The 27,157-nt window shown below is 47.3% G+C and overlaps 2 protein-coding genes across 15 annotated transcripts in view; both read right to left on the bottom strand.

Moving 5' to 3' along the window:
• Cttn (cortactin) overlaps positions 1–4,791 on the bottom strand; it is a 35,647-nt gene extending 30,856 nt beyond the window's left edge. For 2 of the 3 annotated variants that reach the window (XM_048457928.3, XM_048457929.3), the window contains exons 1-2: positions 4,690–4,737; positions 754–846 (exon numbers count right to left, since the gene is read on the bottom strand). Coding sequence is in view for 1 of the 3 variants with exons in the window: in XM_085693414.2 (XP_085549540.2) it covers positions 710–846; positions 4,686–4,776 (228 nt within the window). In the remaining 2 variants the exon portion in view is untranslated. Of the gene's footprint in view, positions 1–709; positions 847–4,685 lie in introns of all 3 variants that reach the window. The other variant, XM_085693414.2, reaches the window with a different exon arrangement.
• Positions 4,792–11,494: 6,703 nt separating this feature from the next.
• Positions 11,495–27,157, bottom strand: part of Ppfia1 (PPFI scaffold protein A1) — an 83,244-nt gene continuing 67,581 nt past the window's right edge. For 3 of the 12 annotated variants that reach the window (XM_085693415.2, XM_085693417.2, XM_085693420.2), the window contains 9 exons: positions 25,143–25,205; positions 24,674–24,700; positions 20,920–21,098; positions 20,734–20,831; positions 18,962–19,137; positions 16,716–16,784; positions 15,415–15,580; positions 13,590–13,660; positions 11,495–12,731 (listed from right to left, as the gene is read on the bottom strand). In XM_085693415.2, the coding sequence (XP_085549541.2) occupies positions 13,602–13,660; positions 15,415–15,580; positions 16,716–16,784; positions 18,962–19,137; positions 20,734–20,831; positions 20,920–21,098; positions 24,674–24,700; positions 25,143–25,205 (837 nt within the window). In that variant the 3' untranslated portion in view covers positions 11,495–12,731; positions 13,590–13,601. The remainder of the gene's footprint in view (positions 12,732–13,589; positions 13,661–15,414; positions 15,581–16,715; positions 16,785–18,961; positions 19,138–20,733; positions 20,832–20,919; positions 21,099–24,673; positions 24,701–25,142; positions 25,206–27,157) is intronic. The other 9 variants (XM_085693416.2, XM_085693421.2, XM_085693423.2 and 6 more) reach the window with 7 other exon arrangements.

The following is a 27,157-nucleotide window of genomic DNA, read 5'->3' as shown; positions in this document are numbered from 1 at the left end:
AGACAAATCCACAAGGTCATTTTTCCCAGGTGCTATTTAGTGCTGATTCAAGGTCAAAAGTTAGAAGCAACTTTGCACATAACTCCCTGCAGCAATGGACATTTCTTTCTGCTGTATCCCCACCTCAGGGCTCGATTATTTACTGTCTGGGAATCCTCACCAACTTAGAGCTACGTGTAAAGCCCTGGTTGCTCACTGGTCGGTCATTGTGACATCCCTAGCCTAAGAGAAACTATGTGACTTATCTTGGGTTTTAAGAATGGGTTGAGCCCTGAAAATGTAACTTAGAGTTGTCCAGAGTTTGGCTGGGGGGGGGGGGGAGGCAGCAGAGAAGGGTGGCAAGGCAGAGAGGAAAGGAGCAGCCAAGAAAGGGCAGCACTGGCGGAGCAGAGACAGAAGGAGCAAGCAAAAGAGATTATTCAAGATTTTTTCAAGATGAAATAAAGAAAAAGTTACCATCACGAAAGATCTGCGTTCCTTTTCTCCCCACCCCAGATAGAAAAAGTCTAATCTTTAGACAGATAAGGATTTTTCCTAAGCTATCTCCGCCTTCATGGATTTTCTTATTTACCCTGGATCTGACTGGGGGCTGGTTCCCTTAAGTCAGTTTTAGATTTCTTTGAAAAGGTTATTGCTGTTTCCTACATATACACCCCACCGCCACCCCCAGTCTCCTTCTACACGGTCAGGAAGAGAGCCCTACCCACACCTGACCCAGGAGAAAGCAAACTGGAGCCTTCACAAGACACAAACCTTCCTTCTGTGCTGCGAGGAGCAGCTCACAGTCTATCCAGATCCAAGGAATCCAGGGAGAAATGTGCTGGCATCTGTGACAACAGCGAACGCCTGCGAAGAGAAAACTGGAGGCTCAGAAAGGTTGTGCTGAGCTCTCTGGGCAACACCCCCCGTGGGGCGCTTTTAGAGAACCTCCATGTCCCCAGCACACAGAGTGCACACAACATCGGCAGACAGGAAAGCTGGCTTCTCACTAATCAGAGGTCTCAGCCCACAGGAACCGGAGGACTTGGCAGATTCAAAAACTCATACCCACCCTACAGGCCCCCCGAATGCAACCGGAGATCGGAGATTGCAGCCTCCATGGCCAGCTCGTGTCCTGCTTGCTGTAAAGCTGAGATACTTTGTTTCTTGTCCGCTCTAACTTATGAAGGTGAAAAGCAATGAAACTCTGCCACTGTGTTTACAGACAGTAACAGAAGCCCAGCCGGGTGGCACATGCCTGTGACCCCAGCTACGGCAGAGAGCCAGGCCAGCACAAACCACAGAAAGAGAGCTTGTCTCAAAAGCCAAACTGAGGAACCAGCAAAAAGGAGCACACCTGTGACCCCACAGCTGGGGGTAAAGGTAGGAGGAGCAGGAGTTTCTATCGGTCTCATCCTTAGCCAGCCTGGGCTACACATACATACACACACACACATACACACACACACACACACACACACACACACACACACACACACACACACAAACACACACACACAAACACAAACTGCCACGGCTCAGCAGATAAAAGTGCTTGCTCTACAAGCCTGATGACCTGAGTTTGAGCCCAGAACCCGTGTGAAAAGCCAGATACGCAGTCAGTGAAGGGCAATACTACGGCTGAGCCCAGGGTCTCACTCACACTCAACAAACACTCTGCCACCAAACTATGTTCCCAGCCATACACTCAGTGTTCTCAACTTTATGATCATGAAAACAACCAGTTGAAAATAAGCTTATGCAATTTTTGGATCTAAGTAAGGCCTCGCTGCTCCACCTCACACACGAAACCACGAGATGAATGTGATTGTTCTGACTGGAATTCGCTGATAAAGTCTTAGATGTTACATCAAGAATACAAGGAAGGACATAAAAATACAACAGATACACTGGACAGAAGCCTGGGTGTGTATCTGTCTGTCTGCCTTTATGAGTCTGTGTACATGCATGTATCTGTGTTCGCGTGTGTCTTTGGAGCAATGCCATGTGTCATAGCATCCTTGTAGAAGTCAATAATCTGAACTGCTCCTTCTACCATGTGGGTCCCAGGGATCGAACACAGGCTGTCAGGCTCAGTGCCAAGTGCCCTTTACCCTCTGGGCCTTCTCATCTAAATCCCAACACCCAAGAGGCAGGAGGATGGCTGCAGGTTTGAGACTAGGCTGATCTATATAGTGACTTCCAGGCCAATCAAAGCGATAGAGATCTAATTGCACCCCAACTACCACCAAAAAGGGAGTGGGAAAGAGGAGTGACAGGAGGGAGGGACAGACAGATAAGACAGACAGACTCTAGCTTTGTTTGCGACCCACACTGACCAGAACTCCTTGGGCTCAAGGTCCTTCTGTCGCTGGGACCACGAACACGCCCATCCTATGTATCTCTCTGAGAAAACCTAAACTGCTTGTGGGGTTGGCTGCACAACTCTGAACGTACCAATAACCACTGAACCCTTTAGCTCAGTGACCACACGGGGGTAAACTGTAGTTCAATAAAGCAGATATAAAAAAAAAAAAGATTCAAACAACAGATGAAACCACTGCAAAGGCCAAGTACAGAAAGATGACAAAGACAGAGAAAGCCACTGCACAGCCAGCACAAAGCTCAACTAGAAGGGATCCAGTCACAGGATGAAGGAATCCTCTATCCTGAGGGCCTGAACCTGATACCTACAGCACAGCAGAGCAAAGAGAATAGGAAAGTGGCTAGGGCCAGGAGCAGTCACGAAGGCACCAACCACCCCACCCCCAATGCCTACTGAGGCCAGCAAAGACAGTACACAGAGAGAGTGGGCTAGCCTGAGCAGGGACACCACCAAGAGACAAGCTGGTAGGCAGACACGACCATGCCCGGAACACAGAACAGGAAGGTAAGGGCGCTAAGATAATGCTGAGTTCCACCTGGTGCCTTCCCAACTAACAGGACGAAGATCTGAAGGGCCAATTACATCTCCTGGCATTTACAAGGTGTTAGAGGTACCACTGTCACAAAGCCTCAATTAAAGGTCTGCTCTCAGGCTGGGGTTGCGGCTGCAGCTGGGTAGAGGAATTGTCTAGCGAGGTCCAGGTTTCAAGGCCAACAGAAGAGGAAGCATCAGGGGAAAAGACTCTATGGGGGAAGGTGCTCTAGCGGAGGCTCCGTTTCTAGTTCCCAGGGAGCTAGTACCAGCTCTGCATTCCCCTGCCTGAAGTTCCCACTTAAAGCTGCTTCTCCCTCCTTGTTGGAATTTCTGGTGAAAATTCTCTCAGCCAAAGAGAAGCAGTGTTGACTCAGGGCCTGAACTGGTGACTCACTCTGGGTGAGGCATCGGTGCTGAGGCGGGTCCTCAGATCCACAGTGGCCTGGCCCCTGGTGGACAGGAGGGCTGTCTGCGCTGACCGTGGGGGCCTACTGAATGGTGAGGACCTGCTGGATCAGGCTACTGACATGGCCCAGGGCAGACTGGGTACAAAATGGAATCCCTTCTCCTTGGCTGGAGGATCCCATCCCTCACACAGACCAAAAGGAAACAGGGGGAAAGACCCGGCACAAGCACCTCTGCAATGATTGGGCACACACCCAGGAGGAGGGGCAGCTGGATTCCAGGCTCCCTAGCTCCAGGATGCAAGCTAGCAGCTTGGATTTCCACTGACCCCATTGCAAATTTCTCTCAAGTGTCCAGGCCAGTCCCCTCACAGCCCAGCCCAGAGGGCTGGACCCCAATCATCCTAGGCCCCGGAACACTAACTGCCCACCCTGCCTACTTCCCAAAGGCCCTCAGACATTCATAATTTCACTGGATTCTGGAATCTCAGGCTCTCCAGGCCCAACAACTTCCCCCAGGCCCTCACCATTCCACTAGATTCTACAACCAAAGTCTCCCCACCCCCACCAGCTTTTCCCAGCCCTCAGGGTTCCATTCTGTCCCTAGTCCAGGTACTCTGACTCCCCAGACCCCTAACTATGCACTCTGACCCAGAACACCCCAAGCTGGTTTCACACCTCACCTCCAGATCCTGGGATCCTGCCCGGGAACCCCACCCCTTCCTTTAAGCCCAGGAATACTAGAGCAAACGCCCCGCCCCCTCAGAGCCTGGGCCGCTCTGCACCCTGGCTACTCCACGGATGACCGAATAGCCCAGCCCTGGAGTCCGAAACCTCCGACCCGACCCCATCCCGACCCTGCAACCAGGGACTTTGAGCCTCCAATCCTGGCCCTGCACTCCTATCCCCCGATCCCAGCTCCGCACCCCAACCTCCCGATTTTGGCCCCCCACCACGAAACTTGGGTCTTGGCCATGACCCCGATTCCCCGATCCTAGCCTTGCACCCCGACACCCGATCCCAGCCCTGCACCCCGAGACCTGATCATTGCCCTACACCCCGGATCCCGATCCCCGATCCCGGACCCAAACTCCAAGCCACAATCCCGGCCCCACAGTGCGAACCCTCGGTCCTGGTCCTGAACCCTGGCCCCGGATCCCGGTCCTGCACCCTGAGGCCCCGATCCCTGGATCCTGGCCCTGTATCCCTGGGCCTCAAACCCTGCCCCGCACTCCAATCCCTGACCCGGGTCCCGGCCCCAACCCCCAGTCCCGGTCCCGCATTCCGAGCCCCCATCCAGGCCCTGTACCCTGACAACCCATCCCACCCCCTCTCGCCCCTTCCGCAGCTCTCTAGGACACCCATCCCCCCCACTCCCCCACTCACCGCGCCAGCCAGGTCCGCCAGGATCCCGCCGCGCCCCGCCGCTCCCAGCGCCCGCTCACTTCCGGTTCCGTGGGGGCGGAGCTGCATCCGGGGCCACGCAAGACCTCGCCCCGTCCCAGACAAGCCACGCCCCGTGTTCCTATCCCTTTTCCCAGATCCTAGAGGCAAGCCTCCGAGAGGCTGCTGGGATGCCAGTCTAAAGGGAGCTGACTTAGAAACACCTGTCTTCCCCTGTCCAACACTTTTACCCTCCGCCTACCTCTCAGCAATGCATCCATGCATCTACCCATCCACCACCGTGCAGCTCTCCACCCATGCATGCATCTGCACAGCATCATCCACTCACCTGTCAATCATCTACCCACCCATCCAGCCTGTCCTTCTGCCCATCTACCATTCACCTACTCATCTACCATCCATCTGTTCATCCATCCCTCCATCTATCCAGTTAGGGTTATCATTGCTGGTATTTGAAAAAACAAAAACAAAATACTAACTAAAAGAAACGTGGAGAGGAAAAAGGCTTATTTGACTCAAATTATAGTCCTTCGCTGAGGGAAGTCAGGACAGGAACTCAGGCAGGGCAGGAACTGAAGCAGAGACCATAGAGGAGGAGTGCTTCTTACTGGCTTGCTCAACCTGCTTTCCCAAGACCACTTGCCCAGGAGTGGCACCTTCTGCCCAGTGGGCTGGATGCTCCCCTAACAATCATTAACTAGGAAGATGCCCCCCCACAGACTTTCCCACAGGTCAATCTGACAGTTCATCAACTGAGGTTCCCTCTTCCAAGGTGACTCTAGTTTGAGCCAAGATGTTAAAAACAAAAACAAAAACAAAAAAAACCAACCAATACCACCTATATACCTACCTGTTAACCATCTATCTACCTGTCTGTAGATATCACTTATCCATCTGTCATAGTTGACACTGTCAACTTGACATAGAATCACCTTTTTAAAAAAAAGTCTCAAATGAGTATTTGTCTTACACAGGTTGTTCTGTGGACACTACTGTCCGGACACAAGAGGGCCAGCTCACTGTGCCTGTCCCTAGGCAGATGCTCCTGCACTGCATAACAAAGCTAACTAATACAGCAGGGGCAGATGGATCTCTATCATTTAGAGGCCAGTCTAGTCCGGGGACCGACTCACTCTCTCTGTCTCTCTGCCTCTGTCTGTCTGTCTGTCTGTCTGTCTGTCTCTCTCCTTCAGAAGGAAGAAGAGAAGGAGCAAGGAGGTTAGGGATGTAATTCAGTGACAGAGTGCTTGTCTAGAACACACAAGGCCCTCCTACCAACACTGGCACTAGAAGGGAGAAAAAAAAAAAGTTAACCTGTCAAATTTGAGGGTAGACCAGGGAGGAAACAGAGATGTCAGGTGCCAGAGATTCCATGTGCACAGGTATACACATGTAGGTGTGCATTCAAGTGTCTGAGCACTCAGAAGTCAAAAGACAACTTTTGACATCTACCTCAGGACGGTCACTCACTGCAGGGTCTCTCACTGGCCTGTAGATCACCTAGTGGGCTAAGCTAGCTGGCCAACAAGCTCCAGGAATCCTCCTGTCTCCGCTTCTCTGGTGCTGGGATTACAAGTGTATATACCACTTCACCCACCATTTCCACCTTGGTTCTGAGGATCACACTCGGGTCCTCATACCTGCACAGCAAACACCGACTGAGCCATCTCCTCAGCATTTGGTTTAAAAATAAACACATGATCTCATACATTTTGTTACATAAAAACTACAGGCATCATTTATACTAAGAGCCTGAACTGTGCCCAACAGGTGGGGCTAAAAATTCAACTAGAGTCACTCAAGCTAAGTTCCATGTCCTCAAGCTGAAAAGTCTATATCTAAACCAGGAACAATGGTGTTTGCCTGAGTCCCTGTGTTGGGGTAGCTGAGATAGGAAGATGGCTTCAGCCTGAGAACCATGAGAGCCCACCTCAAAATCAGCTACTTACTTACCCTTCTAAGAAAAGAGGTAACAGCTGGTTGGTGGTGGCGCACGCCTTTAATCCCAGCACTTGATAGGCAGAGGCAGGCGGATCTCTGTGAGTTAAAGAACAGCCTGCTCTACAGAGTGAGCTCGAGGACAGGCTCCAAAGCTACAGAGAAACCCTGTCTCAAAAAAACAAAACAAAAAAAGAAAAATAAGAGGTAACAGCAAAAACCATAGGTCACTTCCTAGTCCTATAAAAACCCCCTCTTGCTTTGTCACAAAGGAGCAGCTCAGAATCAGATGTGCAGATCAGTTAGGGCTCAGGGAGTAAAGGTGCCTACCACTAAGACCGGCAACTTGAGCTTAATCCCCAGGACTCACATGCTAGTACAACAAGCAATCTTATCGATGTCTTGGTTTCTTCTCTGTTTGGGGTGCAGCACCTCAAAACTACCATCAGACAGGCAAACAGCAGCCTTTCTTCCCCTCCGCCTAAAGAACTGCCCGTTTGACAGAGTCAAGTATTCCTATGTTCTAGGCTCACAAAGCAAAGCCAATTAAGATCCATCAACTAGTGTGTAACTTGTCCCTTCTAATAATTCACAAAAGCTGAGGTCAGCAGAACCAGTGCAGTGTCTTCTGGACATGATGGGACTGCTGTGCTCACGAGTTCACAGGAGCTGTGCTGGTCTGCACAAGATTACACCAGTCAACATTTCAGAATGGAGTGGAAACAGGCAGGTCTCCCATCGTCAGCTAAGGAGCTATTGGCAGTTGATGACTGCTGGAGGAGACTTTTCTTTGATGGTGCGGTTCCTGGTAGGTCGAACAAGCATGCACCCACCCACCCACCCACCCACCCATCTAGCTACACATCCACCTATGCAGTCCTCAGTTCATCAGTTCACCTCCCCAGTGCTGGGATTCCCAGTGCACACCATTTGGCTTATCGTGTGGGTGCTGGGGATTGAACTCATGCCCTCGAGCATGCCCTGTAATCACCTCTGGCAGAGCCATCTCCCCAGTCACATAGCTCTTACTTGACTCAATAATGAATAAAATATTAAGAATTTCAACTTTTCAAAGGAGAAGTGGAAGTAATGGGGATTTGCAAGTATACAACTGTCTGTCTTTGGGGTCAAACAGTTTGCATCCTCCAAGGCACAGCCCCAGTGAGATAAGACTAGAGATTCCAGGAAGGAATCAGGAGTCCTGGAATGCAGAAGAACAGGAGAGGCAGTGCACAGAAGTCCGTGAGCCTCTGAAAGAGTCAACTCTGAAGATATCCAGCCCTTAGCCTTGTGACACTGATGTCAGCTCCTGGACCAATTGTGCTCATAAGGTGTTAGGCCATGGTTGGTGATGCAGGTTTGTGATTCCAGCCTTGGGAAGACTTGGGCAGGAAGGTTCTAGGTGTCTGCGTAACATAGAAAGGTCCTGTTTCAAAGCACTAAAACACAGGCCAGACAAGATGGCATACATCTTTAATTTCCTTTTGGGAAGCAGAGGCAAGTGAATCTCTGTTGAGCTGAAGCCAGCCTGATCCAAACAGCAAGTTCCAGGACAACCGGACTGTGTAGAAAGACCCTGTCTTACACACACACACACACGAGAGAGAGAGAGAGAGAGAGAGAGAGAGAGAGAGAGAGAATATGTTGGACTTGTGACTCTTCTTGTGGCAGCAGAAGCCACAGCCCATCCACCACCACCCCAGCCAATAGGTGGTGAAGTATGTGTGACTCCAAAAGACCAGGTCATCCATCTCATTCCAAGGTGACACTTCAAGTGCAAAGGAGCTGGGAAGAATTAATCAGCTCCTATGCCAGAAAACCAATCCTAAATGGAAATAGTGGCTTTTGAAGTAGGATGGTCCAAGTCTATAAACCAAGCACTCGGGGGCCGAGGCAGGACTCTAGAATCCAAGGCCAGCCTGCATTACACAGCAAGACCCTAGCCCAGAACAAACAAACACAACTCTGACATGGTGGCTAAATTTGTAACTCTCAACTGAAGGCTAACCTGGGCTATCTGTTCTGGGCCAGCACGGTTTACATAGGGAGACTGTCTCAAAAATGAAAACAAACAAACAAAACTGAAAACCAGGCCACCTGCTGCTCTTCCAGAGGATCTGGACCCAAGTTCAGTTCTCAGTACCCACAATAGCAGGCTCACAATTGTCTGTAACTTCAGTTCCAGCTCATGCAATACCCTCTTTGGGTCTCCATTTGAACACACACACACACACACACACACACACACACACACACACACACACCTTTCCCTTCCTATTTTCCTCTCTGATTAAAAACAAATCTTTAAAGCTGGGCGGTGGTGACACACACTTTTAATCCCAGCACTAGGGAAGCAGAGGCAGGTGGATCCTTGTGAGTTCAAGGTTAGTCTGGCCTACAGAGTGAGTTCCAGGATAGCCAGGAATACACAGAGAAACCCTGTCTCAAATAAATTAATAAATCCTTAAAACAATAAAACCAACCCAAAACTTTCCGTGTGTGTTGCAGGAGATGGAACTCAAATCCTCATGTCTATGTTAGGCGATTATTCCACCATTTTTGTCATCCTAGCCTAGGTCAGGCAGACCTTACTAACAAGAAAAGCTCATAAACCAGGCAGGATAGTGCAGAGTTTATTTTTACAAATGACCTTTATTCCAGCCATCTTTTACGTGCATTGATGTTTTGTATATATGCCTGTGTGAAGGCACCAGATCCTTTGGACCTAGAGTTACAGACAGTTCTGTGACCTACCTGCCATGTGGGTGCTGGGAACTGAACCCAGGTCCTCTGGAAGAGCAGCCAGTGCTCTTTAACCTCTGAGACATCTTTCCAGCTCTGGCGGTGCATACTTTTAAGACCAGCACTCAGGAGGCAGAGGCAGGCAGATCTCTCTGAGTTTAAAGCCAGCCTGGTCTACACAGCGAGTTCTAGGAAGGTATTTATAGAGAAACCATAAAAAAAAAAGGAAAAAAAATCCAAACCCATAATTACCCTAAAAGCATCTGCTGGGAAACAGGCTAAGGAAGCTGTGGGTTGTTTTTGTTTACTCCTGTGTTCCTGTGTATGGTTTCAGTGTGATGCATGGTAGTGCTGGTGCCCCCTGGAGGCCAGGAGGTGTCAGGTCTCTCAAGCTGGAGTTACAGATGGTTTTAAGCTTTCTGATGTGGGTGCTGGGAACCAAATTTGGGTCCTCTACTGCTGAGGCAGTTCTCCAGCTCCAGGGAAGGGTATTTTCTACCCTTATGCGGTCTTTTTGCTATTCTCTGTGGGCCACACCAGACTGCCTGGCCTCTAAGAGTTCAGGGAGCCTCCTGTGTCCCATCAAGCCTTAGCAGAATTACAGATGTGCACTACTATATTTGGCAAGGTCCTTACTTTTGCTCATTGATCATCTCCATTGACAGTCTCCCTATGTAAACCTGGCTGCCCCAGAACTTAGGTATCCCAGGCTAGCCTTCAATTTAGAGTTAGATATCATGCCGGAGTTATTTTTGTTTGTTCTGGGACAGGGTCTTATGTAGCACAGGCTGGCCTTGGATTCTGAGCAGTCCTGCCTTGGCCTCCTGAGTGTTTGGTTAATAGGTTTGGGCCATCTACTTATTTAATTTTTGAGACAATTTTTAATGCTGCTCAAAGCTGGCCATGAACCTGCAATTCTGCTCAGCTTCCCTAGTTCTGGGATTACAAGTATGCTTCACTGTGGGTGGTTCAGTAATGGGAGGGATCATGGGAGTGACACCATCAGAATGAGACCAGGGATGCTTGCAGTCCCCATACCCACCATGGGTGGCACAGAGCAATGCAGTACTCTTGGAAAGGAAACTGGGACGATCGCTCATTCTATTTCTCAACTATCACCATCAACAAAACCACCAAAGACTCCAGGAACCTTTTTAATGTGTAAATGTTTAGCCTGCACCCATGTCTGTACACTACTTTGTGCGTCTGTGCCGGTGGAGGCCAGAAGCAGGTATGAGAACCCCTGAACTAGAGTTGGAGGATTGTGAGCTATCATGTGAGTGCTGGATATTGAACCCATGTCTCTGGAAGAGCAGAAAGTGCCGAGGTACCTCTCCAGATGGTACCTGGGAGTTCTGAAGCAGTCATAAAGCTCTGAGACATTTACCTGTCTCCATCTTCCTAGCTGGGATTACACAAACACACCACCGTGTTCAGCTTTTTATGTGGGATCTGGGAACCTAAACTCAGGTCCTTGGGTTTGCAAGACAAGCATTTTATCCACTAAACCATCTACTGGCCCCTACAGTCGCCTCAAGCAAGTAAGGGTCTGTAAGCCTGTGGCACAGGTCAGCAGGTAGGTTGTAAACAGGAGGCAATGCTCACAAGTCTGCTGTGCTGGGAGGGGCAGGAGGATCCTAATCTGTATTCGTGCAGACATGTCCCAGGAAGGCGGTCAGTCTTGAAGGGACACAGTGAGTCTGGTGGAGCTGCCGTGTGTGTGTGTGTGTGTGTGTGTGTGTGTGTGTGTGTGTGTGTGTGTGTGACTGCCTAAAGCCTCTAGGCCTGTTCTTTCCCTTGTGCCCTGGGGCAAAGCTACCACAGTCAGGTCTCCTCAGCCAGAAGGGACAAAGCCCTGCTGACAACACAGAGGGGCAGGAGGAAAGAGCCGTGTCTGGAAGGCAGCAGAGGGGAGGAACACAATGCAGGAACAGCCCACAGAGGCTACCAGCCAGGGCCCTAGATGGAGGGCCCTTACAGACTTAGATGGCTTAAGTCCCCATCTCTGTCCTGGGGTTCCCCAGACTGTTCCAGCCCTATGCCATTGCCCACTCTCCACCTTCAGTAGAGCATAAGGCAGACGACGCTTGCTCACCGCATTCTTAACTGGCAGTGGAAAATGCTGGGGACTTTATTGAAAAAAGCAATAAATAACACTGTGATAAAAACAGTTCAGAAGTCAACTGCACAGACTTTGTTATATAATTGAGATTAACAGAGAAACAGAACAACCAATTGTTCAGATGAATTAAAAGCAGAAAGCAAATATAAAAGCCTCTCCCACATCAGCTACACAATAAATACGCACGTGTCTGCCTAAGCCCTGTGGCTTAACTCACCAGAGTCAGTCAGGAGGTTTGCCAAGACAGTTATGAGTGTACAACTAGGTCCATTCTTAAGACATTTACAAATAAATGTAAAAAGACAGTTTACACAAGAAGAATAAGGCCTTTATTGGAGTTGCAGGCTGACTGCTCCGCTGAGGTTTCTTGCTTTCACCTGCTCTGCCCCAGTCAGGAAATGAGCACCTGCCCATGGTGATTGGTCCTTGAAGCGAGTGGAGGGAGGCAGCTGCAAGGTTCTATAGGTTGCTCAGTCCACAGGTGATGAGCCACCCTGCCCCTGTAGAGTGCTGCTCCTAGCTCAAGGCCCTGCTCAGTCTCTGAAGACAATCGACCCATGTCCAGAGCAGGGCCAGGGATGTGGCCAGGGTTAAGGGCTGTTCACAGAGTCCTGACCATTCGTCCCAAGCCTAATGGAAGCTGAGATTTCTTGTAGAAAAAGTACAATTAAGGTCAGTCATTAAAATACGACAGAAAAAAAGTCTGAAAATAGAATCTGCTTGTTTCAGAATGATTGTTGCAGAACTGGGTAGAGGAGAACGCACATGGCTTGTATCATGATGACTTTATAAACGTAGCAAAATCCTTTCCTCTGTCGGATTCATGATTAAAAAATTAAACAGGAATAATTACAGTAAATGCATAATTTACAAAAGCCCTATACTTGCTCAGATTTACACACAAGCATTACAGTACATTCATTTAAAAGACTAAAATTAGGTATAAGAACATGAACTGACTCCAAAGGATATTTATAGCCTGGATATACATGAAAGAGTACATAACTATATAAATGAGGAAGTGTAAGTTTACATAAATATAAGAAACAGTCAATGCTAAAATATTTTCTCTATGGTATTTGTGATTTTTTTTCCCACAAGTTTAAAAACTCTGTAATAAAATATCTTGGGTCCATACAGCAAGTGCTGCCAGATGGGGCTCCACCAAGCTCTGCACTGTCTCTGTCATGGTGTCGTCATCTGTAGAAGTAGTGCGGGTAAACTAGAAGCAAGCACAGACACTTCCTCTCAGCACACACTGGCAACACAGGGCCGCCCCACAGCCACCTGTGACCTATGCCCAGTCCCCAAGCACGTGCCTCATGATACTGATTTAAAATAAAAAAAAAAGCCCTCCCCCTTCCAAAAAAGCACTCCCAGATCCCAGCGGAATAGCACCATGGAAAGAGAGGGCTCAGGAGCAAAGAGAGATGAGGGAGACATGGACCTAGGGAACGCCCACCCTAATAAAGGCTCTGGAGCCCTGGACACAGGTTGCCACCACTATAGCTGAGCTCAGCAATGCAGCTGTATGCTGACAGCAGCTCTCTAGATAGAGCCACAGTTCACATCATCAGCCACCTGTCGACTAAACAGAACAGCAGATGCCACACATGGGTGCTAATCTGAGCAGCTGAAAGAGTCACACCAGTGTGGAGGACTGTTCTCACTCTTGCCCCCTCCATGACATCAGCCAACACCTAGGACAAGAGAACTTAAAGTCTGCAGAGTTGGAGAGAGCTCAGCTCTAGGGGATCTGATACTCTCTTCTGGACTCTGCTGGTACCTACACTCACACATGTGTACACACACACACACACAAAAAGAGAGAGAGAGAGAGACAGAGAGAGAGAGAGAGAAACAGAGAGACAGAGAGACAGAGAGACACACACAGAGAAAGCTGTTTCACTTTATGTGGCTACTGTTCACCATAGCACCTGTGTGGTGCCAAGCGCCAGGAGCTGTGTTCTTTCAGTTCCCAAATAACTGCAGTTGGCTCTCCTAGTCCAAAGCTGCCAAAGCCAGGTAGACATGAAGTACCCCACTGTACGGGGACACCTGGGAGCAGCTCTCTACTCACCAGCAGGAGGCTCTAGCAGGAGTAAGTCCTGACTGTGGCAGAGTCCAGCCTCTGTGCTCCGGACACACTACCTGTCTCCACAGGCATGGGAGGAAGCGTGCAAACACATCGTGCAGTTAGTGTTAAACATTACACAAGGGGACAAAAAAGACATTTCACACCTGACAAGACTTTCCAAGTGATAGGAAGACAGTCTGCTCTGGGGACGGAGCCAGTCAAGAATACTAGGGTAGCCCAGAGGCTCCCTCTGAGGGCCCAGGAACTGATGGCTAACTCAGAAACAGCAACGAGCAAGTAACACAAACACAACTTCAGGTGTCCATGTACATGAGTGACAACTACAAAAGAGACTACCATGTTTCTCTTGAGATTGTACTACTACAGGTCTTTTGCCCAAACACTGTACTTCCAAGAACCCAGAGGTTCACCCTAACTGTGGGAGGGGCGGAGGCTACTCGTAAGGCAAAGCGCTCCATGAAAGAACAGGATGGCCAGGACAGCGCTTTCTCTTAGGACACCAATGGCCAGACTCAGTTTCCATCAGAAACCATTAAACTGCTGGTTACCATTTAATAAAAAGCCTGCATGGCTTAAGAGATAGGATGGGCCTGTGCACAGAGAGGTGGCTATTCTCACAGCCACACTCTCGGAGCCACTGCAGGTGGCTCAAGTGGAAGGAATGCCTGCCGTGGACACCATGTCTCACCTTTCCTCCTTAGAAGCCCTCAGCACAGCTGGTGCTCAGCAGATGCCCTCTCACAAGTGAGAGTAGGAAAAGCCACGCCCACACCCTAGACTTCTACACCTCTTTCCAGGCTGCTTTCTCTCTAAGCTCCTATTCTTAGAGCATTAGTGCTTGGCCAAGAGATATGGTTTAGAACAAGGAAAGTCTGTATACAGCTATTTAGTCTGAGTTAGGCTGGCAAACCAGGCTCACACTGGCTCTCAAGAAGTTGCTGTGAGCAGAAAAAACTTGACCCTCCCCTGGAAACACAATACTGAACCACGGCCAAACTAGCCAGAGCTTTCTACATCATGTACTTTCCAGCCAGCCCAGCTCATATGCCCATCTCTGGTTTGTGCAATCAGAACAAAAATCCCAGCAGACCGGCAACTAACCTGCATCAGCAAGGAGGAGCTGTCTACCTGCGAGGGCTCAGGTTTGATTGCTTCAAGAACACGGCTGTCAATTATCAAAACTTCCTCAGGAACACATAGCTCAGCCAGAAGGCATGCTCAAGAACACACTTGGTCAAGGTCATGTGCCTCCTAGTAGCAAGGTCAAACCTCATCTGACTTCTGTCACCTGTCAGAAGCTTTGGGTCGCCCACCGTTTCTGACTGACAACCAGTAGGCCCACCAAGCTCCAGACTGTCTCCCCTGTCCAAAACAGGGACATATGTGACTGACAAATAGCAGAAAAGGAGGGAAACTGTATTATTTACAATTTACTTGGCCAGGTGTTGCGGCTTATGCTTCTGATTCCAGCATTCACGAAGCTAGGCTCCTAAAGACAGAGCCTGTCTCAGTGATTTCAGCACTGTGACTACAGCAAGCGCACCTGTGCTGCCTGTCGAGTCTGATCTCACAGTAAGGGCTCTACCCCGGACCCAAAACAGATAGTACTAAGTCTTATGGAAAACAGCCTAAGATTCAATCAGAGAGGATTTGTCTTAGTTTCTGTTACTTTGGTTAATCTTGAGGAACCAATGTTAGGGTTAGCTGAACAACAAATACACCTGAGCATGCAGTGTCTCTCCAATGCCCCAGGTGCAGTCAGGGCTCACACTCCCCATACGTGGTGGTTGCAGGGCCTACCACATACCGTCCATTTGAACCTTCTTTGGCTGCATAGAGGGAGATGACATAGAGGAGGTGACCCGGAAGTTGGCAGGCAATGTCTCTGCAGAGCCTGAGGCCAGGCCACGGATGTCCTTCGGTCGGAACTTCTTCCTCCATGAAGGTGCTCTCCTGAAGCTTTTGTCATCGTCCTGGCAAACCATGGAGACATATGCCAATTAACATTAGAAGTGGCACCCAGCCAGGCCTGTGCTCTTCAGACTCTGTTGGATCACGGGGCTCTGGCTTGTGTGCAGCCAACCTTCGTGTTGACAGCACAACTGCCTGCCTAGGTCCAGATCTGCAGCAGAAAAGGACTGTGGAGACGCTCCTCTGCCACAGCTGGAGAACTGAGGCCAGTCCTGGGCTGTGGCTCTTCTCACCCCACACTTGTCACATAAAAACCACCTCACAAATGGGACACACAGACTAGGACATGGCCAACAAGGCCTCTTCAAGATAGCTTCTGTTCTCTTTATCAAACTAGAGTTTGTTTTTTTTTTTTCAAGGTTCAATGACAATCCTTACATGTGATGTCATGGGTTTCAAGAGGAAAAAAATAACAGCTTTGAACAAACACATTTCTGAGACACATCTTTCCCCAAAGCACAGAGGATCTGGGCTGAGGCAGAATGACCAGTTCTTCCCAGAACACAAGATAGACACTGTTTTGAGGCTTCATCCAGTTTTATGACTTGACAACCATTTGTGAGACATCAAAAACCAACAGCAAGCCAGGCATATTGGGTATACTTGCGACCCCAGCTCTTGGAAAGCTAAGGCACGATGCTCCAAGTTTAAGGCCACCTTGAGCTATATGGCAAGATCCTTTCTCAAAACAAACAAAACCCTAAAAAAAAAAGTTTAATTAAAACTATTCTCGCTGGGTGGTGGTGGTGGTGAAAGCCTTTAAATCTAACACTCTGGAGGCAGAGGTAGGCAAGATCTCCACGAGTTTGAGGATAGCAAGGGTTACATAGAGAAACCCTGTCTTGAAAAACTAAAAAAACAAAACAAAACAAAAACAAAAACAAGACAAAACAAAAAAAAATCCATTCTTTTCTGGGTTGGGCATGCCCAATGGTAGACAGTGTTAATGCACTTAGCTCTCTCAATATCATCGTGTGTGTGCATGTGTGTATTCCCCCCCAATACGGTCCACACTCCTTAAGTAGCTTTTCCACATGGTTCTAAATATGATGAAATGGGGCCCACTCCGTGCACACGTGGGTTGGGGTTTTGTGGTAGATGTCCAGCAAAGTAGAGAACATCAGGTTGAGTACTCACCTCATCAAACCTCCGATCAGTCCCTGTGACCAAAAGGTTGTTGAACTCTCTTTCCAAGACAGCTCGAGCCTGAAACAGTGAAAGAGCCAACAAAGTCTTCATCAATTACTAGGAAGGACTCTGGCATATTCTATTGGCAGGGACACCCTGACAAACAATTGCATCTAATCTGTGGGTAGACTTGAAGGGAAGTCATTGTAAATTGTAGGCAGAGGCTGCTCATTCGTTCCTGGCCACCCAGACCCAAAATAATTACACAGAAAACATATTAATTGCAATATTGCTTGGCCAATAGCTTAAGTGTATATCTAGTTAGCTCTTACATCTTAAATTAACCCATTTTTATTATTTTACATTTTATCACAAGGCTCGTGGTTTAGGTACCAGTGCATGGGCGTGGCAGCTACGTGGCATCTCTTTTACTTTGCCTACTCTCTCCTCCTCTATCTGGATAAATATTTTGCATTGGTATGGATCTTGGTTTACTGATACAAATTTAAGATCAATTTGTTTTATATATTTATTTCTGCTCTTGATTAAGGTATTGTTTGTGCAGCTCACTTAAAAATGCAATGTATAATTAAAAAGTTTTAGGTTAATAGATAATCATCGATAATACTCAAGTTTGTAGTCATGTCAAGTTTTCTAGATATATAGAGACATATTTCAATTAAGTATTCTTCAAATCTTTCAGAATATGTCATTTAAAATGTTTCAAAAACTTAGGATTTTTCAGGACAATAAGGCACATTTGCTCTTGACAGCACCAATCTATTTCAAGAGGAGGATAGACATCAAAGAGGCTCCTTACGGAGTTTGCTAGTCATTTGGGCAAAAAACTGCTCTGGCCGGGACTGCTTGATGTTATGCTGTATGAACTGGACATGCAGGACTCACAAAAAAAAAAAAAAAAAGACTGCTAAAGTTGCCTAAAAAAGGTGAGACTGTCCTTCAGGGTTCTTGCTTCATGAAAAGGATCTGCCAGATATTCTATAGGACAGACACAAAAGTAACTGACAAGAGGCAAAACAGCCTTTCAAATTTCCTACTTTATGGAAAAATCTGCCAGATACTATGGGCCTGTAGGCTGAAGATGAATGCCCCAATGTTACAAAAAAACTTTAGGTGATTGTCCAGGCGGTGAAATGTCTCTGTCAATTCTAGAGTTTTTAAAGTTGCTTACAATGCTCTTCCTGTTATCTTATGTAATATTATATCCATCTGGGATCTTTGAAGAGTTAAAAATAGTTATACTTTTCCTTAGTTATAATAAAAAATAGATTAAATATAAAACTTTAAACTTACAAAGATAGGACAGATGATTGAGTATTTTTCTTAATTTGCCAAATGTAAATGGACTAAATATTATAACTATAATTCTTACCTGATAACTGTTTTGTTTTATGTAATCTATGTTCAAGTTAAAACCTTCCTTTTTAGTTAGGCAGAAAAAGGGGGGGGCAATGTGGGATTCCCCTCTGTATGTTGTAAATACCATTGGTAAGGTAGGGAGGGTAAGGTGGGAATTCCAAGCAGACAGAGGAGAAGAGAGTAGGTGGAATCAAAGAGATGTCATGTAGCTGCCGGAGGAGAAAGATGCCTGGGTGCCAGTACCGATAAAATATAAAATAATAGAAATGGGTTAATTTAAGATGTAAGAGTTAGCTAGAAATACGCTTAAGCTACTGGCCACACAGTTTTACAATTATTATGTCTTCTGTGTGATTATTTCGGGTCTGGGTGGTCAGAAAACAAACGGGCAGCCTCTGCTAACAGTAAGTGCTATGCTGATGGTTAGGAGTAGGCGCCAAAGTTAGTGTTGTGTGGAGGAATAGAAATTCCACATTTTCAAATTTGGTCATGAAGCAAAGAGAATTACATAAAACAACTACCACAGAAGTAAAATTAATAAAGCTTTCATGTGGCACGCTTAAAAATAAAAATAATAAAAAAAAGTAAGTATGTGTGTATGAGCCTCACTCTTATGAATACTCACTGGAATGGAGGCTGTCCTCATTTTACTCTAAAGTCCCTCAGGCTTGAAACAGAAACCACGCAGATGAGAGTATAAGGCTAAGCTAAGCCTCTGTTGACTCTGGATATTCCCTCACTAACAAGCGATAAAAATCCTTTCACTATCCATCCAATGTTAGGCTTTCCCTGAACTCAAGGAGACAAGTGAGCATGTACAAGCACGGCTTCTGGAACACTGTGGCAGGGTACAAGCCTGACAGCTCTAGGGTCACCTGTGTATTCTGCGTTGGAATCTGTAACAACAGTGCCAGGGCACCGAAATCGAAAGTCTCGTCCAGGGCTAGAAGTGCTCCGTGAACACCACTCTCGATCAGATTGTTGGCATACTCTTTAAGGCCAATCGACAGGATCCAGCGAATCACCCGGTCATTGCTCCAAACAAGCACATCTGCAAGAGAATAAAGCAAGTGTATGATAGCCTCAGAATACTCTGCTCACAACACCCTGCAGCACAGGAGAAAGGTTCCTGCTACAAATCCTGGCCTTGTGCTTCTGAAACAGACCCAAGTCAGGTGCCAGCATCACCAACACCACAGCTCTCACACAGGAATCCTATCCACACCACTCTAAGACCCACCGGAGGAACTGCTCCAGGGAAGCCAGGAAAAGGACAGACAGATCTCACTGCACTTCCAGGAACAGAATGGGATGACAGTCTACAAACCCAAGTACCAAAGCAGATTTTTCCCTAATTAAGAAAATGCCCTTCAGGTTTGCCAACAGCTGGATCTTATGGAAACATTTTCTCAATTGAGGCTCCCTTCTCTCCAATGCCTCTAGATTGTGTCAAGATGACAGAACTAGCCAGCATAAATGACACAAATATCTTCAATGTTTTTCCCAAAATTTCTTAAGACAGGGTCTCACCATGAAGTCTCAGTTGGCTTTGAACTAACTTGGTCCTTATGCCTTAGCTTCCTTAATGTTGGGGGGTCACAAACATAAATCACCAAGCCTCATACTCATCACAGAGAAACTGAAAGACATTACCCAGCACAGAAGCACTGGAGGTCACACCTCGTGACAAGTACAGTACTCCACTAGCAATAATGGAGACCTAAAAACAGACAGTCTAAAAATATGCCCAATCATTTACAAAAACAGTTCCTGTCAAGTTCAGACAACCAAGTTCTGAAAACAGTGCAGAAAAAAAAAGTCATACCCAGGATTCACAGTAAGTCGACTGAGCAAACTACCCTTCAAATGTGCCATCTCAGACAGTTTGCTCCTGTTTTTCTCTTATTTTAAACATGCCATAGTTCAAGTACAGGCCCTCTAACATGTGAGACACTAGGGAAAGGCTATACACCTCTAGTTTTGTTTTTTTGTTTTGTTTTGCATATTTTTTCTTATTATAAACAGTGTTTCTGGGGCTGTAGTAAGCAGCAAAGAGAGTAGAGACAGAGACTAGAATAGTATCTAGTGCTCACTCAGCTCAATACCAACGTTAGGACCACCAATAACCTCCTGACTTCTGAGACTTTCTCCTCTGGATCACTGGGGCTGCAGCAGGAAAGAAGGCCCTAGAGGAGAGCAGCCACCCTACAGTCTCTATTTTTGTAGGACTGTTCCTGGATGCACTCCCTCCCTCACCAGTGTTGCTGTCCTCAACGGTTGACTGAGGGCAGTCTTAGGGCCTCCTGCCTTTCCTATGGAGTCAAGACCCTTGAATACCCCACAGCCCTGCATTTCACACTTATTCCAGTGACTATGCAGCAGACTCAGCTCTATTCTGCATTTATAAGTGTCAACACAGGACACACATGACCAAAGGATAACTCTAATGTCACGGGAAAAATACCAGGACTGCAGATTGTGTACTGGTAAGCTCTCAATTATTCCTTTTTCTCACTTCTCACGTTAGGCCAGTGCCTCCCCTAAAGCCTCCCAGGAATCCTCTTGGTGCTGCCTGGCAGATGCTCCACCCCACTGAAGCTGGAGCACTGCCTGCAGAAGCCAGACCATTGCCCAGGCAAAAGCTCACCTCTTGTCTCATTCTGACTCTCTTCTCTTTTTCTTTCCAGTTCTTTTCTGTCATAATTCAACCTCCTCAGGCACATAATTCCACACTGGAAACTGTTTCTGTTTATAGAGACACAAAAAGGTTATGTGGAGCTGACGAAAGGGCAGGCCTAAGGACAGAGAGAAGGTGTAGCAAGCGCCCACTCGCCTGTGGAAGCTGTCGACCATCTTCAGCTGCCCTCGCAGGTCTTTCTTGGTCAGGTGGTCCAGCATCCGGGCATCTACAAGGCACTCCATGAAGTAGCTGCGGTACTGTGGCAGGCCTAAACTGGGTAGCCACTCGTTGCCAATCCACTCGTGGTTCATGTCCCCATATGCTAGCGTCTGCTTTTAGCAAGTTGGTGATGTTAGTTATGGATTTTGAATCTACGAAGACTAAACTAACGACAATACTAGTCTTGGTAACGCCTAGGTGATCAATCTCCCATCCCTACTGTTTATGCTCTAGTGAGACTGCATACAAAAAGAACTCACTACTGAGATAACCTATCTGTTAACAAGCCACAAAGAAACCACAGTCAACTGTAGAGCCCCTTCCGAAACAGTTGTTAACACAGCAACTGAGAATGACCACGACTCATGAACAAGTTTGAAGAATGGGTTCAACTTGACTCATTAAAATTCTCTCTGGCTGTTCTGACTTTGGTTTTTACACTTTTCCCTAAATAAATGTTTATTTTTAAAAAATCAGCAAAAGTTAATCAGAAAAAAAATGTTTTTAAAGAGACAAACTAACAGGATTAAATGAAGAAAAGAACAAATATAAAATTATAAGTAAGACTTAAACACTCCTTCCAAACAAAAACAGAAAGGTGGGGTGTGCTAAAAACTATAGGAAAGCAGCTTTCCCTTGAAAAGACCCAGCACAATGCAGACTGAAGCAGCAGTATCAACTTGACCTACTTATGTTTTCCAGAATCTTCCACCTGACACTAGAATACTTCCCTTCTTTTCCGTGAGAGGGTACTACCTAGGATAAGATGCAGCCCTCACACTCTATCCCACCAGACCATGTGGTCCTGGGAAGCCATCATTCTGAAATACAAGTCAACTTTCCAGGCTGAAGTGATGCGCCTGTTCAGCCTCCAAAATAGTGGGCAACAGATGCACAGGCCTCATTCAGAATGTGTCTGGCTTGGTGTGGTGCTGAGACTGAACCAGGTCTCATGTACATTAAGCACAGCTCCACCACGGATCAACATCCCAGCTCAATATGCTTCAAAGTTAAATCGTACAGTATTTTCTGCCTCAGAAGAAAATGAATTAGAATCTGTAATTCCAGTACTTACGAGGCAGGAGGACAATCACAAGTTGGAGGTCAGTCTGGGCTACAGGGCAAGACCCAGTTGTAAGGTTAAGTGGAAAGGACGGGGAGAGAGAGGGAAACCAGCAATTAGCCAAATATGGGAGCACACGCCCATAGTTTTACCTACTCACCAGGCCAATATGGGATGAAGACTGCTTGAAGTTGACAGTTAGAGGGCAGCCTTGGCAACACAGCAAGATTTTATCTCAAAGGGATAACTAATAGTGGCTAAAACATCTAAATACCCTCCAAATATTTGCAAAATAACATACCTTCAAGAGTCTATAATGTCAGCAAGCCATCCACAACATACTAAAATAAGACTGGACATGAAGAAGCTTACTGTCACAGAACATAAGCTGGATCAATATTTTGGGAAAAGAATGGAGAAATTTTGTCTTACCAAGAAATTGGAAAAGCCTACTACTAAAGAGGACACAGAAACATGTGAAAGGCTTCCTGTTTCACTGTGGGGCATTCAACACTCTGGGAATGGAGTTAATTTGCCTCCCCAAAGCAGAGCACCCAAGAAGGGAAGAACTGAATGCTTGTCCACAAAGAAGTGCAGATGTCTTCATCCATACGAACTACAGCATTGGGTCACCAGCACAAGGCAAGGAGACACACAAAGCGTGTGAGCAGTGAAGGAATACAGTTGGTTCTTTCATTCACAGAGGACAGGACCAACTGAGACAGGAAGTCGCAACAGTCCCAGTGCTAAGACACAGATTATGCTGGGCAGTAAGAACAGGGACCCGTTCCTACAGACTAACAACCATCTGGAAATCCTGGTTAAAACATCATTTCTAACGCCATTAAACCCCATAAAAATGCAAAGCTGGCTAAGCAAGTCTGTGCCATGGAATGAACGTACTGCAGGCATAGAGAGTAGGTGACTGGATGCTGGGAAATGAAGGCGGCCTCCCTCTGCCTGGTCACCTGCTCCAGCCACAATAGAATGAGTCAGATCCAACACGAACACTGCAGCTCTACTAGAAGAAGTCTACGACTGTCCTTAAGTACTCTGGGCCATCACAAGATCCCATTGTGCATTAGTACAGGGACCCTGATGGCTCTGCCTCCTTTGACAGGCAGAATGAGGAAAAACCTTTAAAGAAAAGGTCAAATGAGACAGCATCGTCCTATCTCTGAGTTCTTCCCATGCACACCAATCACTCCTTTGTGGTGGTAGCTGCAGTGAAGGCTCAGTTCAGGGAGCCCTCTCTACTCCAAGGTTGCTGATACAACCCAGAAGGAGAACACACAGAACCAGATGGTCTTGGAGAGGGGAGAACCCTGTACAGTGGTGACACAACCTAGACTCAAGCTCAGAGAAACTTGGGCTACAAAGAAGCAGGGTCATGGCCACACTGCTTGCTGGTGGCTCTGCAGTGTCCAAGGCTGACTATCCTGGGGGTTGGGGGTGCAGGCTGTCACCTCTGCCCTGACAGTTCAGCTGGGAAGAGGACTGTGAAGGAGTGACATGTGCCCCCTCTTTTCACACTACACTGCAAAGCATGCTGTTATGCACAGGCAGCTATGCACACAAAGAACTGAAATCACTCTGCCTGGAGGTGTGAGGTGCACTGCAAACATTGGAAACCACCCTGCTGATCACACTGACTGTCCATCCTGTAAGGAGCAGATAGCCAGACTGAATAATGAATTGAGTTGATTGCTGAGGTAAGGCAGAGCCCACAGTAAGACCAGACCAGAGTCCATGTTCTTTCCCCTGAATCACTGGCAACACTTTGATATTGAGGGAGGCCACTGCCTTGTGTTTGGGAAAAATGTGTCCAAGTACACAGTTCAGTCTCAGCAATGAATGCTGCTAGGAACCAAAGAAGGCACAACTGTTATCCACCCAAGTGGAGACGGCAAAGCACTCAGGAAGAGCTCCTTGAGTGCTGAAGAACCAGGAGACTGAGAACATGTACACAAGAAGGCAGCTCAGTGGGTAAAGGCCACTAAGCTTAAAAACAGAACACACATTGGGGAATGAGAAAACTGACTTTCCCTAGTTGCTCTCTGACCTCGCTATGGCACATGCACACAGACACATAGACAAACACAAATAAATAACTGTAACAAAAACTTCAGCAAAAAAATGAAAACATCCATGAGACAAGAAACAGCCTCACTTCTGAGAATTTCCCTAATGAGACCTTCAAATGCACACAGCCTTAAGGCAGCAGTCAGTAGAACATCAACACAGAGACATAGGAAAAGACATCATGCCTTTCAGGTTTGCAAATTATTTCACAATTTTTCTACCAGCAGATCTTGAAACTAAACTGACTCCAGCAGGGAGCTATGTGCACACTCTTATAAGGTGGGGACCCCTGTGTGAGGGAGCCCATATTAACAGAAACCTGTCTCATGCAGAACTGCTGCCAAGGCTCCTGTGAGAATGTTCAAAGTTGTCCATGAGGCGCTGGCAAGCCTGCTCTGGGCTTGTCTAAGGCTTCCAAATCATTAACCATACAGAACAGACTGGGATTGCTAGGAACATTCAGAAAGACAAGTCACACATGTTCCCAGCCCAGACACTTTCTCTGTTGCCACACAGTGAAGGGAGGTAGAGAAAGACGCCAACCTGAGCCCAGCTTCCCTCCTCGTCTTCCTGATGTTACATGGTTAGGAATGCAAAAGAACAAACTGTTAGTGTTTGTAAACTATGATAAGGTAAGCAAGCAAACAGGGACAGTTGGATGCGTGAGCATGCTGGGTCAAAGCAGCATGCAGTCTATGCAGCACCAGCAGCTTGGGGTTTTCATGCAAGAAACACACCCTTTCCATGCTAGCATATCAGTAAGAGGGAAAAGTTTCACTGTCAGAGGGGATACTAAACTGAGCTCTTTCCCCAGGGTGAATCAACTCTATTTAAATAAGCATATCTGCAGCCTTAAGATCCTGGGGAAAAAAACAACTAAAATAAAACCAAACTTTAGTTTGCACACTTAGCAGATGACGTAAGGGGACATATCCATTCCCAATGGAAAGTCCAAAGCCCAAGCTGGTCTAACACACCACGTGCCCTGCAAACGCAGGCTGTAGTGACTAACCGTTTGCGGCGTGGCTGTGAGTGTTTCCATTTCTTCATGTGTCAACCAGACATTTCCCGTGGTCTAAGGTACCCCGTGTACCAGCCACATCCCGGGCCAGGGAAGCATGACAGGAGGAGAGGGCATACACATAAACTTCAGGCACAGGAGCCTGAGGCAAAGGCCACTCTTTACAGAAGATGACAAAAACAAAAAGCTACAATAACCCAACCCTCTGGCCAGCAGCTGTCAACAGAGAGGTGCTCACAGCTTCCAGAGCTGGGTTGCTGTGCCTACCCCTGAGGTATATAAATAAAGAAAGCTCATTTTAGACTTGTAGAAATATTTGTTTTCTCAGACCTCCACACTCACTATCTTACAGTTGGACTGGAGGTGGGGCCAAGTGGCAGAGCTGCCTAGCAAGTGCAAGGCCTTGGGTGTGACCTCTAGCATGTCCAAAGGGAGCACTTCCCACAAGGCCTTGGGTGTGATCTCTAGCATGTCCAAAGGGAGCACCTCCCACAAGGCCACAGGTGTGATCTCTAGCATGTCCAAAGGGAGCACTTCTCACAAGCAGCCTCATTTCAACAGCAGCAGGAGGTCCCTCTTCCAGCTGGCAGGTACACCAGGTGACCAGGCCAGAAAGGCCAAAATTAACCACACTGTGTCCCCACTAGATCCCTGTCAGAGCCAGATAAGGGACCAAAGTCTGCTTTGATGTAAGCTCCAGAGAGGAATCTCTGCCTATGCCTGACAGTGTGGCGGGAATACTTTCAAGCTAGCTTAAGTGGTGGGGGCTCCCTATAAGAGCACAGTTGAAGACTTTGGAGGGGCCACAGTGAACATGTCTTTCTGACATGAAATACCAGGGAACAGAAGGGACTGTGGCAACAAAAGCCATTCTGGGGGAAGAGCTCTAAGCTATAACTGAAGACAGAAATCCAGTGCTCATTCCACAGAGAGCAGAAAAACCTCAACACTTTAAAGTAACTTTGAGCCCAGGGTCAGGCCTTAGGCTATCGCAGAAAGTGTCTCACAGGTACTCTAGGAGTTTCTCCAGAGCCACCCAAGCTAAGTCGGGAGTATGGACATATCTGCTTTGCCTTTTGGTTTTTGCAGGGAAAATACTGTCCATTGAGAAGAAAGAATGAATTCTCTAGTGACCAGGATGCTGGGTGGCAGCAGCTCTTCTTCACTAGTGCCATCATCAGCATTCAATAGGTGCTCTGCAGAGCTAGCACTCCCCAGAAAATGCAAGCAGCTCACACACTGCCTCCAAACCATGCCAGGGCAGAGTTCATGAGGAGGAGGAAAGGGACTGGATTCTAATTCAGCAACAATCTGTTTTCTTTTGTTCTACTTTCCAGCACACCTGTGCCACATCAAAAAGCAGGGAAGGAGCTGCCCTTCCTGTCCACACCCTACTTAGAGGCAGCTGCAGATGAAGAGGGTACAGTCCCACCTCTCGGACAGATGATGCAGAGGCCAAGGCCAGCAACTGCCCTGGGGAGTCAGAGACCCTTGACCCCTACAGTTGCACTGTGAAGAAGTCACAGGCATTAGACTATGTGAGCTGCTCAGCAAGTGGCACATTTGTGTGGGAATGCAAACGCCAGTTCTGTGTGGTCAGGGGTCATCAGACATGAAAGTCAAAAGGCAGGAAGTGCAAGTATAGAGTGAGAACTTCCTTAGCTCCTGCTCAGAAGCCCTCAGGATGATGGGCACAATAAATGCAAGGGAGGTTTATAAGAATGAATTTCCACCTTTAAATCTCTTGCTTTTTGAAGTTTCTCTAGACAAACTTTCATTTTTAACTTGATATGCTGTTGCCCCTGCTGGATTCAAAGCTCTGATCTTCAGACTCCCATAGCTGAGATCACAGTGGGCCTCAAGCTCAGCTTCAGACAAGCTTTCATGAAAGCCTTTGTCCAGTGCTGAGGATGAACCCAGGACCTTTCACATGCTAGGCAAGTACTCTACACAGAGCTATGCCCTAGCCCAAAATTCTTGCTGTTCTTGGGTTATCCAATTCACAT

This window comes from Myodes glareolus, chromosome 7 (genome assembly GCF_982192425.1).
Source record: "Myodes glareolus chromosome 7, mMyoGla1.1, whole genome shotgun sequence".
Classification (NCBI taxonomy): Eukaryota; Metazoa; Chordata; class Mammalia; order Rodentia; family Cricetidae; genus Myodes; species Myodes glareolus.
The sequence above is the reverse complement of the archived record's forward strand: the minus strand, read 5'-3'. Positions and strand labels throughout refer to the sequence as shown.